The sequence below is a fragment of the Crocuta crocuta genome, unplaced genomic scaffold (genome assembly GCF_008692635.1).
Source record: "Crocuta crocuta isolate KB4526 unplaced genomic scaffold, BGI_CrCroc_1.0 scaffold345, whole genome shotgun sequence".
NCBI lineage: Eukaryota > Metazoa > Chordata > Mammalia > Carnivora > Hyaenidae > Crocuta > Crocuta crocuta.
In genome coordinates, this window is record NW_027527574.1 from 3,948,147 (window position 1) to 3,966,412 (window position 18,266).

Consider the following 18,266-nt stretch of genomic DNA (forward strand, 5'->3'; position numbering starts at 1 on the left):
CTGAACAAACATTTTTCTACTTTGGAATTTAGGAACAAATCACTCCCATTAACCAATCTAAAGTAAATCTAAACAAAACTAAAACTAAGACTTTGACATATTTCAGAAATTGTGGCTAAATTACAGAAATAATATTCATGTGTAAATACTATTTGATATCATAAATTAAAATAAAAATACCCTTTCAAAGTACTTTAAGCAATATGGTACTTCATCAAACACTAAGACATATGAAAGAAGTATTTAACCCTTCATTTCTTTTGAAATATCTACTTTTTAATCTTTAAAGCACTGAATCAACTGCAATGCCTATATGGTCACTCTGAGATTGCTGGTTTTCCGTGTCCCTGCGACCTTAAGTTTTAGGGAGCCCTCTAAAACATGGATTATACAACACATCAGATTTCAGAAGTAAAACTAAAGCAAGAAGTAATTCCATGATCATCAATTTCTCACATGATTTTTAGTACAGTTTTATCACTATCTGACCATACATACAAGGGAAAGATGACTCATATGTTAGAGATGACTATTGATAAAATTTTTGACCTAGTACTAGTATCAGCGGTTACTTCTACACATTTACCATTAAGGTGCCTCTCTGGACCGCAGTATATTTCATGGATAAGAATATAAACTATGACCAAGTGTGATAATATCCAGGGAACAAAAGGTTGATTTAACAATATCTGAACAATTCAGTACACTATGTTAATAAAAATAAAAGACAAAAATCGTGATCATCCCAAAAGAAGCACAAAGAACATGTGACAAAAATGCAGCAAAGCTTCATGATGAAAACACTCAACAGACTAGGAATAAAAGTGAACGTCCTCAAATGAACAAAGAACATCTACAAAAAGTGAACAGCAAACACCATATTGATAGCAAAAATAAAAATGGAATGCTTCTTCTCCTAAGGGATGTCTGCTTTCAACACTTTTACTTTGTTTCTTTCTTTTTTAATATAATCATGGTAAAAACACTTAACAGGAAACTATCCTCTTAACAGATATTAAATGTACAATACAGTATTGTATTTATACGCACAATGTTGTACAGATCTCTCCAACTTGTTCATCGTGCATAACTGTAATTTTATACCCACTGAGTGTCAATTACTCTTTTCTCTCCCCCCAGCCTTTGGCAACCACCCTTCAATTCTTTGCTTCTATGAGTTTGATATTTTAGATATCTCATATGAGTGGAATCATACAGTATTTGTCTTTCTATGACTAATATATTTATCTCCCTCTCTCTCTGCCCCTCCCACATCACACTCTGTCTCTCTCACTCTCAAAAATAAACAAACGTTCAAAAAAAATTTTTTTAAGATACTAAAAATAGCCAAAACAGTCTTGCAAAAGAACAAAGTTGGAGGACTCACACTTCCTGACATAAAAAATGTATTACAGGGGTTCCTGGGTGGCTCAGTCAGTTAAGCGTCTGACTCCTGATTGGGGCTCTGGTCATGATTTCAGTTCATGAGTTTGAGCCTAGCATCAGACGCTGCACTGACAGTACAATGCCTGCTAGGGATTCTCTCTTTCTCTCTCCCTTTCTCTCTGTCCCTTACCCTCTCTCTCTCTCTCTCAAAATAAATAAATCAACTTAAAAAACATATTATAAAACTGCAGTATTCAAGACTGTGTGCTAGTGGCCTATGGATACAGTACAATGAAACAGAATTCAAAGTCCAGATATAAACACTTAGATTTAAGACACATAGTATCTATACTCATAATGAACTATAAACTATGTAAACAGTCAAATTAAAAGGAAAGATTGTCAGAATTGATAAAAAAGCAAAATTCATTTTATAAAATTCAGTATGTCTCTAATAATAATTTTCAGGAAATCAGAAATGGAAATTTCCCAGCATGATAAAAGGCATCTATAAAATATGTATTATTGCTTTCCCCCTAAAATGAGAAACAATGCAAAAAATGTCTATTCTCACCAGTTCTATTTAACTATTTATACTGGTGGTCTTACTCAGTACAATGATGCAAAAAAAGAGACATAAAGACTAGAAATGAAGAAATAAAATTTACAGTCTACAATAACATATATATAGGAAATCCTAAAATACCTTAGTAAAACTAATAGCAAATTTAATAAGGTCAATAAACAAAAGTTAACTATATCCCTATATACTACAAACAATTAGAAACTGATACTTTTAATACAACTTATTACTCGAAAAACATTGAACACTTAAGAATACATTTAACAAAATGTATACATGACCTCTACAATGAAAACCAAAAAACCAGTGCTGGAAGAAATTGAAGAAAAACTAAGTAAAGAGAGAGATAACATCACATTCACAGGCTGGAAAAATCAGTATCAGTAGGCCGGTCAATTGTTCTCTAACTGATCTATATACTCAATACAACACCAAATAAAATCCCAGTAGACATTTCTCTAGAAATTGCTAAGTGGGTTCTAAAATATATCTGGAAATACAAATGACTTAGAAAGCCAAAACAATTAAAAAAAAATATAAAGTGAGGTTTCAGACTTCCTGTTTTCAATGCTTATGGTAAAACTAACATTAATAAAGACAATACAGCACTGGCATAAGAAAGACATATAAGTCACTGAAATACAATACAGCCTCAAAGATGCCAATTTAAGGCAAGGGAGAAAGAATGCAATTTACAAAACAACAGTTCTGGAACCCCAGAGTGTCCATATGGGGGGAAAAAAAAGAATCTCGACCCTTACCCCATACACACACAAAAAATAACTTACAATGGGTCATAGGCCTAAACAAAAATGCTGAAACTATAATAGAAAAACACATAAGAAAATCTTCCGAACCTTGGAATAAAGATGTCTTAGGACACAAAAATCATGGCAATAACAAAAAAAAGTTGAAAAACCGGAATTCATAAAAATTAAATTAATCTGTTCTGGGGCACCTGGGTGGCTCAATCGGTTGAGTATCCGACTTCAGCTCAGGTCATAATCTTGCAGTTCATGGGTTCGAGCCCTGCATCAGACTTTGTGCTGACAGCTCAGAGCCTGGAGCCTGCTTCTTTATCTCCCTCTCTCTCTGCCCCTCCCTCACTTGTGCACTGTATCCCTCCCAAAAGTAAATAAACATTTTTAAAAAAAATTTTTTTAATAAAAAAAATAATCTGTTCTTCAAAAGACACATTATGGAAACAAAAAGGTAGGGGCACCTGGCTGCCTCAGTCAGTGGAAAGTACAACTCTTGATCTCAGGGTTGTGATGTAGAGACTAATTTTTTTTAATCTTAAAAAAAAAATACAGACAGGCAGCTGGGTGGCTCACTCAGTTGAGCCTCCAACTCTTGTCAGCTCAGGTCATAATCCCAGGGTTCTGGGACCAAGCCCCACATCAGGCTCCACAGTGAGTGTGGAGCCTGTTTGGGATTCGCTCCCTCTCCCTCTGTTCTTCTCCCCTACTCGTATTCTCTTTTTCTCTCTAAAAAAAAAAAAAATGGGAGGGAAGGGAAGGGAGAAAGAACGAAAACTTTAAAAAGGAAAAAAGACAACAAAAAGGCAAGACACAGACCAGGGGAGAAATATTTGCAACTCATACATCTAACAAAATTATTGTATCTGTAATATATAAAGAAATCTCAAAACTCAAAATAAAGTCAACCAAAAAAAAAAACACAAAAGATGTGAACACATGTCAAAAGAGAACATACAAAAATGACTGATATGCCAAAAAAAGGATACTTGGAATCTCTAGTCATTACAATAATGAAATGAAAACCATACTTAAATATCACTACATACTCAGTGAAATGTGTAATATTAAAAAGATCAGCAATACAAGATGTTAAGGATGTAGAAAGCTCATGCACTGCTTGCAGAAATGTAAAATTATACAACTACATTTGTATGGGTTTGGCAATTTCAGTTACCATCACTTAGTAATTCCATGCTTACATATTTATGAAATAAAATTATGTGTCAGCACAAAGATTTATATACCAATATTCACAGCAGCTTATTCATAACAGCCCAAAACTGGAAACAACCCTAATACTCATCAATAGAACAATGCATTAAAGCACTGTGATACAGGGGCATCTGGCTGGCTCAGTCAATAAAGCATGCAACTCTTGATTTTGGGGTTACAAGTTTGAATCCCTCATTGGGCACAGTGATTAGTTAAAAAAGGAATAAAATCCATTTTTTTAAAACTGTGATATATTGATACCATGGAATGTTACCTAGCAATAAAAAGAAAGAAACTACTACAACAAAACAACATGGACAACTCTTATAAGAAACCAAACTCCTGTGACTTCTCTATAGTGCCCCTGATTACCCTGACATTCAATTTTGTAACCCAAGGTAGGTTGTCCCATGGATCACCTAACTTTAAATCAAGCTCAACTAACACTGGTTAAGCAATGAACAGCAAGTACCTTGTATCCCAGGCCCAACTGATAAATAGCAAAAATCTGAGCGGCATTAAGAGCTTCACTAAAAAGGTACACTGCAGTCATCTGACCACAGAAAACTCTATTTGCATCTGCTGTTTCTGACGAGCCCAGGAAACATTTGTCAAAGGTCTGTGAAAGAAAACATATTTTATTAAAGAAAAAACAAAAATATCTCCTCTAGATAATAATAACCTATATTGCTTACATGTTTTGGTATAAATTTTGGTATAAATGTTTGTTCTGTTTTAATCTGGCTAAATTAAAATAATTCATTTAGCATTTCACTTAATTCATTATTATCATGTAGAGATCAAGAAAGACATCAACAGAAAAGGAGAAAATCCAAGTTTTCCAGAGTACAATAAATAAAACCTAATGACAAAGTGGATGTACGAAATCAGAGTCAGAGAAATCATTATGGACTCCGAACGTTCAGACCTGAGTAACTAAAATAGCAAATGGAAGGAAAATCATGAGTTATAAGAAGGAAAATCATGAGTTAAGTTTAGGACATAATCTGCCTGTTCTGCGAGTTAATATGGATGGAGCCAACATGAATGAAGAAGCAGAGTTCTGTTAAGTTTGATGAGATGTTAAAATTATAAAGACAGACTCTTGCAGATTTCATGGAATAGACTATAGACAACGGGTGAGATCATGGGAATAGATACAATCTCTCAAAAGAAATATGTAAATGCAGAAAAGGACATGTATGTATTCCTCTAACATAAAAAAAAATTATCTGAACATCTAGGTTGCAAGCCACTTTTTAAAAACCCATGTGTCCAAGAAAGAAGGAATAAAGTACAGTTCATCACATCTCTTTAAGTTATACTACAAAACCATTAGAAAGCATGTTAGAAAATAAATATGTATTGACATTAGGGAATACAGAAAAGTTGTTAACATCTGGGTCCTCAAGACAAGCCACTTAAGTCAAATCACTGCTTCACATGCTGCTGATTTGGCAAGTTACTTAATCTCTCTGTGCTTCAGTCTCCTTACCTGTAAAATGGAGATTATAATAGTACTTATCTTGGAAGGTCGGTGCTTTTAAAAAAAATAAAGGTATTTATTACAATGCTTGGAGTACAAGAAGCACTCAATAAAAGTTAACATAAGGAAAAACTAGGTTAAAAAACAACAGATACAGCTGATCCGCTTTGTGGGTTTTAAAAAAAGGAGAGCTAACATTTATTGAGCACTTACTTTACACAAGGCACTCTACTAATTAATTTGTAAACAGTACCTCATGTAATTACCACATTAACCTTCTGAGATAGGTACTATTTTACACTCATTTTTCAGGTGGAGAAAACTTAAATCCTAATAGACTGGAAGTAAGGTCATACAGTTAGCAAGTGACAGAGTTGGGATTCAAACCTAAGTCTATCTCTTACAACAACCCAAGCTCTTAAGATTATCATTACATAATACATAAATACGTATAGCATAGGATATAAAAGAAGAATTTAATGGCGAATGATGAAATGGTTTGTAATCATTTTCCTATTTGTATTTTTCAAGTTTTCTATTTAGAAATGTAATTGTTAAGAAAAAGAACATTTAATTCCTATTAAAAATTTAAATTTAACTTAAAACATACATATCTCTTCCTCAATCCTGAAAACATTATTACATAATAGTTATCCATAGCAGCTATGAATGATTTGCAAAATTTATGAGCATGTATCCTCTTATTCATAAAAATGATCAGAATTCTGCTGTAAAGCTCCTAACTATATCCATTGTTATCTATAAATAAGTTCTCATCTATCTCTACCCTATCGAGAATAATTTTATAACCAGGACTCAGTAGTATCTTATGAGACATACAGACACAGTTCTACTGTGCACATATATTAACATTCTAACCAAACTTAACTGCCATTGCAATATTCTAAAATTTATACTCAACATAAAATATATTTCTCATATTTAAAAAGTTCATACTTTTAAAATAACTTTTTCAAACCACTTACATCACTGGTGTTGACAAACCATGTTATCTCTCCATAGGAAGCTAGCTCGCCATTCACGTAACATCGAAGCTCACTGTTCTTCCATCGGTTATAAATGTGCACTATAGTTACCATATACCACTGAATAAGCAAAAATAGTTTGGGAAAAAAAGGATTATGATTCTTGAAATAACTCAACCACACTCAAAATAACAAGTAAAACTTAAATTTTAAGTTATAATTATATCTAAAAATAAAATAAGTATCAGTGAAATAATATCAATATTCAACCTTCAGAATATTTAATCAAGGGAACTCTCAATACAGAAGAACTTACTGTGAAGTTATCTTTCCAACTCTTTATTATGAAAGTTTTCAAACACATCCCAAAAAAGTTAAAAGTTTAGTACAAATACTGTCTTTTCCACCACCTAGATACCACAACTGTCAACATTTTGCCACATTTGTTTTACCTACTTATCTATATGTACATACATTTTGTTGATGAACCATTTATTAATCCCTAAATTTTATAGTAGAAAAGAAAACACATATTACTATTACTACTACTACTACTATTTTTACTAAACTAACTGTCATTGATATTGTCCCCCTGTATTTCTTACACTCTATGAATCACGAAATACCACTTTTTATTATCCAAATCAGGGAGGCTAACAACTGTCCAGTGGTTTATACTTAATTTTCTGAAACAGAATAAATAGAATTGTGATCTACCACATGTTATGTCATTAATATTAAAACAAAGCATTTTGAAGGCTAATATAACTTGATAATTAACTATGACTTACTAAGATCACATACCTTTTGTGGCTTAAAATCAAATTTCACACAGTGTTGAAAGCCTTTTCCTTTTGACTTTATTGATGTTATAATCAAACAGCCCCCAACAAAGTGAGCAGAATAACCAAGACCTTTGCTGGTTCTGAAACTATAAAGAATAATTTTCATTTTACCTCGAAATATTGTCTCATTTTCAAAGGAAGATAATAACACTATGTTACAAAAATACATACCAATATAAATAGGGTTTATCCTTATCCACATTGATGTTATTTACAGGATCCATTCTTAGCCAGGTATGAAATGTAAAACCATTCTGGTATGGCCATTTGGCTATAGGAGGTAATGCAATGGCCTAAAGGAAAACATTCAGAATTATTAATTCAATGAAAAATTTTATTACTAAAATCAAGAAAATAAGACTTTACAATGCTACATGTATTTCATGTAGCTCAGTCATGAGTGACTCAGTCAGTTAAATGTCCAACTTTGGCTCAGGTCATGATCTCACAGTTTGTGGGTTCGAGCCCCACGTCAGGCTCTGTGCTAACAGCTAGCTCAGAGCCTGGAGCCTGCTTCAGATTCTGTATCTCCCTCTCTCTCTGATCCTCCCCTGATCACACTGTCTATCTCTCACACACACAAATAAATAAAAACATTTAAAAAAATAAATAAATAAAGGGGACTTTCTGAGTGGCAAAAAGAAAAAAATAATCAACAAAAACTATAAAGAAACAGAGAACATAACCAGAAACACCAACTTTACAGGTAAATGCACTGAATTAATATCTTTCATTTATAACTCTTAATGTAAATGGCCTAATGTTCCTATCAAAAGACATAGAGTAACAGAACAGATAAAAAAAAAAAAAAAAAAAAAAACAATCAGACCAGATGTCTATGGAAAATAATAGGTAAACTTCCAGAATTTTCATTTGATGGCTTGAATATTGTAGGTGGGATAAAATGAATAAGAACACTAACCACNAGACCTCTGGGGCACCTGGGTGGCTGAAGCAGCTAAGCATCCAGTTTCGGCTCAGGTCATGCATGATCTTGTATTTCATGAGTTCGAATCCCAAGTCAGGCTCTCTGCTGACAACTCAGAGCCTGGAGCCCACTTTGGATTGTGTGTCTCCCTCTCTCTGTGTCCCTCCCACATTCGCATGCACTTGCGTGCTGTCTCAAAAATAAACATTAAAAAAATTTTTTAAAAAAATAAAATCCATCTAAATACTGCCTTACAAGAGACTCATTTTAGACCTAAAGACACCTGCAGACTGAAACTGAGGGTACTGAAAACCCCTAATGGATGTCAAAAGTAAGCCATTGTAATCATGCTTATATTAGACATACTCGATTTTAAAACAGGCTGTAACAAGAGATGAAGAAGGGCATTATATCATAATTATATATGTCATGACGATCTAACAATTGTAAACATTTATGCCCCCAACATGAAAGCACTCAAATATAAATCAATTAATACCAAACAAAAAGGAACTCATTGATAATACAATAATAGTAGGGGACTTTAAAACCCCACTACAGCAATGGACAGATCATCTAAGCAGAAAATCAACAAGGAAACAATGGCTCTGAATGACACTGGGACCAGATGGACTTACGGGATATTTTCAGAACATTCCATCCTAAAGCAGCACAATATACATTCCTTAAAAGTGCACATGGAACATTCCCCAGTGGGGAACATTCCCCACTTTTCTTTCTGTAGGTGTTACCTGACTATATATGGTCTATCAAGCAAATAAGATATTATCAGAAGCACCCAAAATACAAATAATCAAGTGAAAAAATGGGCAAAAGACAGGAATAGACACTTCTCCAAAGAAGACATCCAGATGGCTAACAGACACATGAAAAATTGCTCAGCATCACTTATCATCAGAGAAATACAAATCAAAACCATGAGATACCACCTCACACCTGTCAGAATGGCTACAATTAACAACTCAGGCAACAACAGATGGTGGCAAGCATACAGAGAAAGAGGATCTCTTCTGCACTACTGATGGGAATGCAAACTGGTGCAGCCACTCTGGAAAACAATATAGAGGTTCCTCAAAAAATTAAAAATTAAGGAGGTTCCTTACCCTATGAACTAGCAATTGCACTACTAGGTATTTATCCAAGGGATATAGGTGTGCTGTTTCAAAGGGGCACATGCACCCCAATGTTTATAGCAGCACTATCAACAATAGCCAAAGTATGGAAAGAGCCCAAATGTCCATCAACGGATGAATGGATAAAGAAGATATACTGTGTGTGTATATATATATACACAATGGAGTATTATTTGGCAATCAAAAAGAATGAAATCTTGCCATTTGCGATGGAACTGGAGGGTATTATGCTAAGCGAAATTAGTCAGAAAAAGATGAGGATCATATGACTTCACTCATATGAGGGATTTAAGATATAAAACAGACGAACATAGGGAAGGGAAGTAAAAATAATATAAAAACAAGGAAGGGGACAAAACATAAGAGACTCTTAAATACAGAAAACAGGGGGTTGCTGGAGGTGTTATGGATGGGGGGGAATGGGCTAAACGGGTAAGGGGCATTAGGGAGGACACTTGTTGAGATGAGCACTGGGATGCTATACATAGGGAAGAATCACTGGAATCTAATCCTGAAATGATTATAGCACTATATGCTAACTAACTTGGATGTAAACTTAAAAATAAAAAAATTAAAAATTAACAAAAGATACAATGAGAAGCAAAGTAAAAACTTACCAAAGATATTCTCAGTAAGAACAGACTGAAATATCTTCAAAGAAAAAATTACTTGTAACAAGCAGGCCAACATAATATGAGGACGTTAAAAACCTCCACATATAACATATACACATTACATAATTCAATCCTATAACACTTTGAAACACTACAGATATTACTAACAATGTCTTCTTTATAAACTGATTAACAATTTTTTTTATTTCTAAGAGAGAGCGTGAGCAGGGGAGGGTCAGAGAGAGAGGGAGAGATACAGAATCTGAAACAGGCTCCAGGCTCTGAGCTGTCAGCACAGAGCCCAATGCGGGGCTCAAACCCACAAACTGTGAGATCATGACCTGAGCCGAAGTCAGACGCTTAACCGACTGAGCCACCCAGGCGCCCCATAAATAAACTTTTTAAAAAGGCTGAAACTGGGGCGCCTGGGTGGCTTAGTCGGGTAAGCGTCCGACTNCAACTCACAAGTCAGGAACTTCTGCCAAAAAGTTTCAAAAAGTTCTCATTCTACACACCAGGTGAAAAAGAAACAGGAATGGGGAAATACAAGGCTAAAGAAAGATGTTCAGTAAGATAGAAAGTGAAAGTGTTACACACAAATATCTATTTGGGAATTCAGAGGTAAATTCTGAAGACAACACGGCTTATGCTTAAAAGAACTGGGTTCTTAGTCCAGTTGCTCCAAGCTAAAAGTGGGCAGCTTTCTTAACTTCTTTGAGGCTGTCTTTCTTCACTTTTAAAACAGGAAAGAGTAACACAAATGACTGCTATCAGGAATTTTAGGTTGTGCAAAGAAGTTTCTACCTAACACAAAACCTGTCAGGGGTGTTTACAAGGCTGTACTTTCATGAAAACAAGGAAAGCACTCCAAGTGATATCCTCATTAAAATTTACTTACTGCAGCACTCTTTCCTGGAAAGTTGAAAAAGGCATCAGGACCATACTTCTGAGGCATATGCTTTAACACAGATAGCAACTTCCCAGCATGTGGAGGCTATGAAAATAATCAACAATTCATTAGCCACACTATTCACCATAAAACAACTTATTTTTCATATACTTTAATATACTCAAGAAAAACCAAAAAAATGTTTTAAACTAAAGCATATAAAAAGCATGTTATTTTCATTATCTTAAAGAAATATACAATGTATTCTATGCCATTTTTTGTAATATGACAGAACATATAAGGTGTTTGATAAATGTTCAATATCACCTGACACTTGAAACTTCTCCACACAACAGCAAAAATTATCTTTTAAAATTACAAACTACATCAACCAATCAGCCATCCCTCTTCAAAACATTTTTTAAATTTAACAAATAAATAATGCTAAATTTAAACAATGCTAAATTTAAACAAGCTTTAAACAATGTTAAAGGTTGCTTTTATGAAACAATAAAAATATTTTAACCTTATAACCATCCTAGGGGTGGTACTATCATCATCGCATTTTATAGAGGAGGACTCTAAGGCAGAGGAACGTTTTTTTTTTTTAAATTTCTGAGAGAAAGAGAGACAGCGTGAGCAGGGGAGGGTCAGAGAGAGAGGGAGACACAGAACCTGAAACAGGCAGTCTGAGCTGGCAGGCAGCACAGAGCCCGATGCGGGGCCTGAACCCACGAACGCTGAGATCATGACCTGAGTTGAAGTCAGACGCTTAACCAACTGAGCCACCCAGGTACCCCAGGCAGAGAAACATTTCAAAGGTAACATAAGTAGAAAGTAGCAAGGTTGGGATGAGAACTCAGCCTGACTTCAGAGTCCATGCTTTTAATCACTACACTTTCACCTATTATGCTACCTCTTCTATAGTTTCCCATTGCCTTTAAAATAAAGACCAAAACCCACTCAGAGCATCTTGGGTGGCTCAGTTGTTTAAGCACCAGACTCTTGATTTCTGCTCAGGTCCTGATCTTAGGTCGTGAGTTGGAGCCCTACATCGGGCTCTGTGCTGTGAGCACAGAGCCTGCTTGGGAATCTCTCTCTCCCTCTTTCCCACTCGCGTTCTCTCTCCCTCTCTTCTCTCTCACTTTCAAAATAAATAAATAAGCTTTACAAAATATATATTTTAAAAGACCAAAACCTGTAACATAGCCCTCAAGATACTCTTTCTACCTCACTAGCCTCATTTTGCATTTCTATCTTCCCCTCTCTCTGCAGTCATCCACAAAGCCCTCTCTGCCTTCTTCCTAACAACAGGGCCTGAGCACAAACTATTCCTTGTGCTTAAAGTGTTCTCATTAGGCCTAGTTCCCTCCCCTCTTAACTAGTACATATCCTACGCATCTTTTAGAGCTAACCTTAATAGTTACTTCCTTATGGGAGTCTTCCTTGACCTCTGACACTGGATGCACTCTCCCTATCATATTTCATTTTACAATATTACCTTAACTATATAGCATGTAAAAAAAAGTTGTAACATTACATTTATTTAATGCCTCTTTGACCCACAAGTCTCCTCTAATACACAAAACATCCAACAGCTAAAATAAAAGGGCTTATTTACAAGGAAAAGCAAAGAACAATCAGATATACATTATCACTTTAATCAGTTTACAAGCAAATAGGATAAAGGGTAGTACATTCTTCTTCATTAAAAGATCAAAACAGGGTCAAACTACAAGTGAAATCACAGGCTTGCCTTGATTTTATTTGGTATCTGCTCTAAGTTATCATTACTAAATGTCTAAAAGAGTCCAGCAACCTTTTACCTGTTAAGTGGAAAGTTTCATCCTTAAGTGATCAAGAAATCTTCAATTAGCCACACCACTCAATTATAAAAGTACACAATCATATTGATTTTTTAAAATGGATTCCAGGGGCACCTGGGTGGCTCAGCCGGTTAAGCGTCCGACTTCAGCTCAGGTCATGATCTCACAGTTCGTGGGTTTGAGCCCTGCGTCGGGCTCTGTGCTGACTGCCAGCTCAGAGCCTGGAGCCTGTTTCAGATTCTGTATCTCCCTCTCTCTCTGACCCTCCCCTACTCATGCTGTCTATCCCTCTCTCTCTCAGAAATAAATAAAACATTAAAAATAAATAAATAAATAAATAAATAAATAAGATTCCAAAATGAAATAACCAAAATCAGCAACAGTCAAAAATAAATATATATATAGTGTTAACCATTCTCTGAATGGTTAATGACTGAGCTAGGCCTTGCTTGGTTTTATTTGTTTGTTTGTTTGTTTGGGGGGGGCGCTTAAATAGTTTATTTTTAATTCATCTATACACCCAATGTGGCACTCAAACTCACAACCCCAAGACGAAAAGTTACGTGCACCACCAACTGAACCAGCCAGGTGCCCCAAGGCCTTGCTCTTGTTATTAACAATTATTTTTCTCTTTATGCCCTAAACTTACTCACATTCTACTCCCAATCACATAAGCAACTATGTAAACATATTTAATCTTTACAGGTGTTCCTTCAAAAATGTTTTTGTGTGATCCTTATAATTTAAAAGATCTTTGGTCAGATATAAGAATCTGTTTCTTTCTGCTTTTTGCATCTATTCATATTAACTTTTGATTCTAACTGTCATATAATAATCTATTCTATGTATCCAATACATTCAACCTATCTACTATCCTAACAATAAACCCTTACGGTGATAATTACTGCCATCAAACATAAACTTTCAGTGAACATCCTTAAGTGTATTTTCCTTATGAAACTACGTGAGAATTTAATGCAACACCCACTCAGGAGGAAATTACTAAATCATTGGGTTTGAGTATAAATTTATGTGACTAATTAGTGCTAGATTACTCAGGTTTGGCTAAATTAGTTCACTCCAGCCACTAGCACACAGGTTTAAAGTAACCCTATCCCCTCAGTTATATTTGCTATTATCCAAATTTATAATCCTTAATACTAATAGCCATAACACACCAATTTTGTTTTAATTTGAACATCTCTAATTATTAGTGACTTTGTGTTTATTTGGTTGTGGGGTATCTATCTCTATAAATACACATTTAAACATATCCATTGCTATTTTCTCAGAGTTTTCTATATTCACCAACAGAAATATAGTATACATTCAGAATAAATACACTGAATATAAATAAAAACTAAAATGACACTACTATATACACAATCCCTGAATTCTGATTGTTCAACTTAGAATTTTTTCTCTTCACAATGGTGTGAAACCTATATGCATTTCGTAGAAATAGTACTTTGAACTTTGAATTTTAATCTTTTCCCAGGCAGTGACATGCAACATGCAGTACAATACTCTCTCATGATGCTGGGGAGTGGCAGCAAGTCACAGCCCCCAGTCAGCCACACAATCACAAAGGTAAACAACTGATACACTTATAACCATTCTGTACATAAATAGCCTTTCTGTTTTGCACTTTCAATTCAGCATGCAATAAATTACATGATGTATTCAGCACTATATTATAAAATAGGCTTTGTGTTACATGACTTTACCCAATTGTAGGGTAATATAAGTGTTCTAATAATGTTTGGTAAATTAGGTGTATTAAATGTATTTTTAACTTCTAACATTTTCAACTTACAATGGATTTATCAAGATGGAACTCCACTGTAAGTCAAAGATGATCTGTATTTTCTCTTCTGGACATGACACAGTAACAGGACCTCGACTTATCAACTCATCCTCAACAACTAGAATACTAGATAAAATGTATGAAACAGAAACTGTTTTTAGACATGGAAGAAGTAGCTCAAGACACTGATACTTGAGAAAAGGAAACAAAATGAGCCATGAGATTACCAGACTTTCTAACAGGATGCAATACAGGATGCAATTTCCATACCACTGCACAGGAAGAGGGAAACCAAACAGAATATGAAGGTCTCATTGACTTGGTGAGGCAGAAATTGCAGTGTGGAGTAGTCTGAGGTGGATTAAAGCTTCAAGGAGAGTACTACAGAGAAAAGAGCTATGCAGATATGAAGTTCCAAAAATCTATACTGATTTTAATCCTCCTTGACTTAATACCAAACTATTCATGCTTATCATAAAACTGAACAAGGTGAACCCAAGATATTTAAAGCTAGAAATCAAGGAATTTTTACAGCTACTATACAGCCAGAAATTGAGACCCTGCTAGGCACAGTGGAGTGACCACAGTCTTACACTACCTCTTACCCCATATCTGAGACTTAGAGTCATTCACAGAGACCCTAAAAGAACCAGACCTGAATAAGCAAGCTAAACTAGTCTTAGAATTACAGACAATCTAGGAGCACTTGTGTGGCTCAGTCAGTTAAGCCTTCGACTTCAGCTCAGGTCATGATCTCGCGGTTCATGGGTTTGAGCCCCACATCAGGCTCTCTGCTGCCAGCCGGGAACCTGCTTCTGATCCTCTGTCCCCTCCTCTCTCTGCAATTCCCCTATTTATGCTTTTGCTCACTCTCTCTCTCCCTCTCTCTCTCTCTCAAAAATTAAAAAAAAAGAATTACAGACAATCTGACCAAAAGAAAACTTTTAAACTAGCCTGTAAGAGTAAAGTTGATCCACAAATAATTTATCTGCCTACAAAAACAGTCTAACAATCTGAAAAGGAATATGACAAAATCTAGCACTCAACCAGGAACAATTCAGTATATTAACATCACTGGATCTAAAATCACTAGCATTAGAATCAGGAAAAATGACATATAAGCAGAAGCAAAATCAGGGAGTAAAAAAACTGATCTAGAAAATGATAAAGATCATAGAATTAGTAGATAATAACATAAAAGCAACTATTAAATTATAAATATGCTCAACAGCCCTAAGGATTTAAAGGAAAACATGAATATAATGAGGAAAAATTAAAAAAATATTAAAAAGAACTAAACAGAATCTTTAGAAATAAAAATATCTGAACTCTGAAAATTTTAATGGCTAGAATTAACACACTGCAGGAGAAAAGAGCTGTTACTTTAAAAATACAGTAATAAAAGCAATCTAAAATGAAGCACAAAGGAAAAAGGCTGAAAAACGAGTGAATGGATCGGAGTGCCCTAACATACATGTAATTAGAGTCCCAGAAGGAGGAGGGAGGGATAAGGACATGATACTTGAAAAAATAATGTCCAAAATGTTTCCAAATTTGCTGAAAATTCTATTATAAATGCCCAAATACCACAAGTATAATAAGAATAAAAACAATGTAAGCCACACCAAGAAACATAATAAAATTGCTAAAAATAAATGATGAAAGCTTTATTTTTTAAGTAAACTCCACACCCAATGTGGGGCTTAAACTAATTACCCTGAGATCAAGGGTCAAATGTCCTACCAAATGAGCCAGTCAGGTGCTCTCAATCATGCAATTTTCTTAAAGGAAGCCAAAGAGCTAGAGCCTGATACAAAGAAGCTAGAGTCTAATCATTTTAACACAATAAACTAAAATGTACAACTGCAAAGCACCAATTTAGGCACATTTCAACAGAGTTAGATTAACAATCAGTTGCTGTGGGCAATGCTCTCTAAAGAACACTAAAATAACCCCAGCAATGCAACAAAAAATGAAGAAAATATTTATCAGTATTCCTCCAAGAGGTAAGTAACCAAGTGGTAGGAACAAACAGTTTTGCTAAGGCATCTGGAGTTCAAAACAAGTTGACCTACTGCTATCCATTGCAAAGGACCATTAAATTGTATCTATGGAGGGAGGAGCCAATAAACTGTAGACCTTTTGTTCAATGAGTGGATTATTAAGTTTAAGGGCTACAACTAAACTACTCAGGTCAATAAAAAAGAGAAGCTAGGTGCTGCTACCTAACACTTTTCTTTCTCTGTTCTAACCCTTTCCCTCTAACAAATGTTAAATGTATATTTGAAGACTAACAGTTTGAAGAAGGGCCAAGTTTGAGCCTGCCTGGAACATTCAATTCTCTTAGTATACACCTGTGTCAGGTCATGGCAAAAACAGCTATCCAGACCTAAATTCTATTTTGATTGATTTCTTCCCTTCAATTTGACATTTACCCCAGTATAATAACAGCTGCCTAAAAGCCACTAATGTATTTGAGGAGAGGGATATGTTCAAATATCAAAGGGTATCAGGCTTTTTTTTTTTACCCATTGTCCTTTATCTCCTTGAAGTTTACTGAAGAACAGCTTTAGTTCTCGAACTGTCAAATTATAGCTAGCCAGCACTCCCAACATGTCAACTAAAAGATCTGGAAACAAAAGAAAACAACAAAACAATTAATCAACTTATATTCCTTGAAAGATTAAAACATACTGTGCTTACTTAGGAGTTTAAACACTAAAGTTCTAGGCACATGTTAGATCTCAAATATTTCTTAAATATTACTAAATAAAATAAGAAAAATATAGTATTTAATAATCAAACTTTATTTCTTCACATCCATTATACTACAGAAAAACCCATACCTGCTATCATATTGTCAACTTTTTCAATTTTCCCAAGCACTTTCTCAACAAGGCCTACTTCAGTGCAGACTTGAAGATTCCGTATGCTTTTCTTCAGAATTGCTGTAAACATGCTCCAGACTTCTGCTTGGCAAGTAATGTCACATTTTTCTAGTAGGTCCACCATGCAGATAATACTCTCACCTTCTTGGATAATGAAATTCATTTCCAAATCAAACTGTCCTCCTACCAACTTCCAAAAGGAGGGAAAAAAATTAAAAGGATTAGTGCTTTTTCAATATAGCTAGAGCATACTCCTAAGCTTTAGGTTGTCAGTACCTACCCATACACATTCTTTTCTATCCTCTACAACAAAAGAGTTCATAAACACACACACACAGCTCTAAAAAATAAAGCTTCTAAAAAAATCTTCAAGTTAAGATAGCACAAAGTCAAGTAAGACTTCCAGTATAAAAGTGGAAATATTTTTCAACAGAAAGAAATACAGGATGCCTTAGGTACCAATAAATATCTAACTTTTAGCTCTATGACTGCTTATAATTCAATATTTCATTTATGACTTATGAACTCTGTAAACTACCCATAGTAACCAAGAGATGCTTTGTTACCTACACAAAATACAGCTCACAACAAAAATGAAAAGCTGGAAAACACTCATAGAGGGTATGGAACTTAGCATATTTGCCAAATTCCTAGTTTATTTTACCTATCAATTTTGATCCCTTTATTTCCCTGTTAATAACTAGGATAACTTAAACATAATCATACATCCAAAGCAATAATCAAGAAAAATTTATCGATAATATCAAAAAAACTCATCCAAGAAAGATACACTGACCCATCCCCATGTTGTTGCTATCTCGCCCACAGCATCCAGCATCCTCCCCCAGAGAATTTTTTTTAATTTTAACAACTCCTCATTGTTTAAAGGAATGAAAATACT

General features: G+C 34.8%; 1 protein-coding gene across 5 annotated transcripts in view; it reads right to left on the reverse strand.

Moving 5' to 3' along the window:
* LRBA (LPS responsive beige-like anchor protein) overlaps positions 1-18,266 on the reverse strand; it is a 720,310-nt gene that overhangs the window by 626,001 nt on the left and 76,043 nt on the right. For all 5 annotated transcript variants that reach the window (XM_077770789.1, XM_077770783.1, XM_077770775.1 and 2 more), the window contains exons 3-9: positions 17,324-17,555; positions 17,006-17,106; positions 10,854-10,949; positions 7,431-7,552; positions 7,219-7,345; positions 6,415-6,534; positions 4,415-4,561 (exon numbers count right to left, since the gene is read on the reverse strand). In XM_077770789.1, coding sequence (XP_077626915.1) covers positions 4,415-4,561; positions 6,415-6,534; positions 7,219-7,345; positions 7,431-7,552; positions 10,854-10,949; positions 17,006-17,106; positions 17,324-17,555 — 945 coding nt within the window. The remainder of the gene's footprint in view (positions 1-4,414; positions 4,562-6,414; positions 6,535-7,218; positions 7,346-7,430; positions 7,553-10,853; positions 10,950-17,005; positions 17,107-17,323; positions 17,556-18,266) is intronic.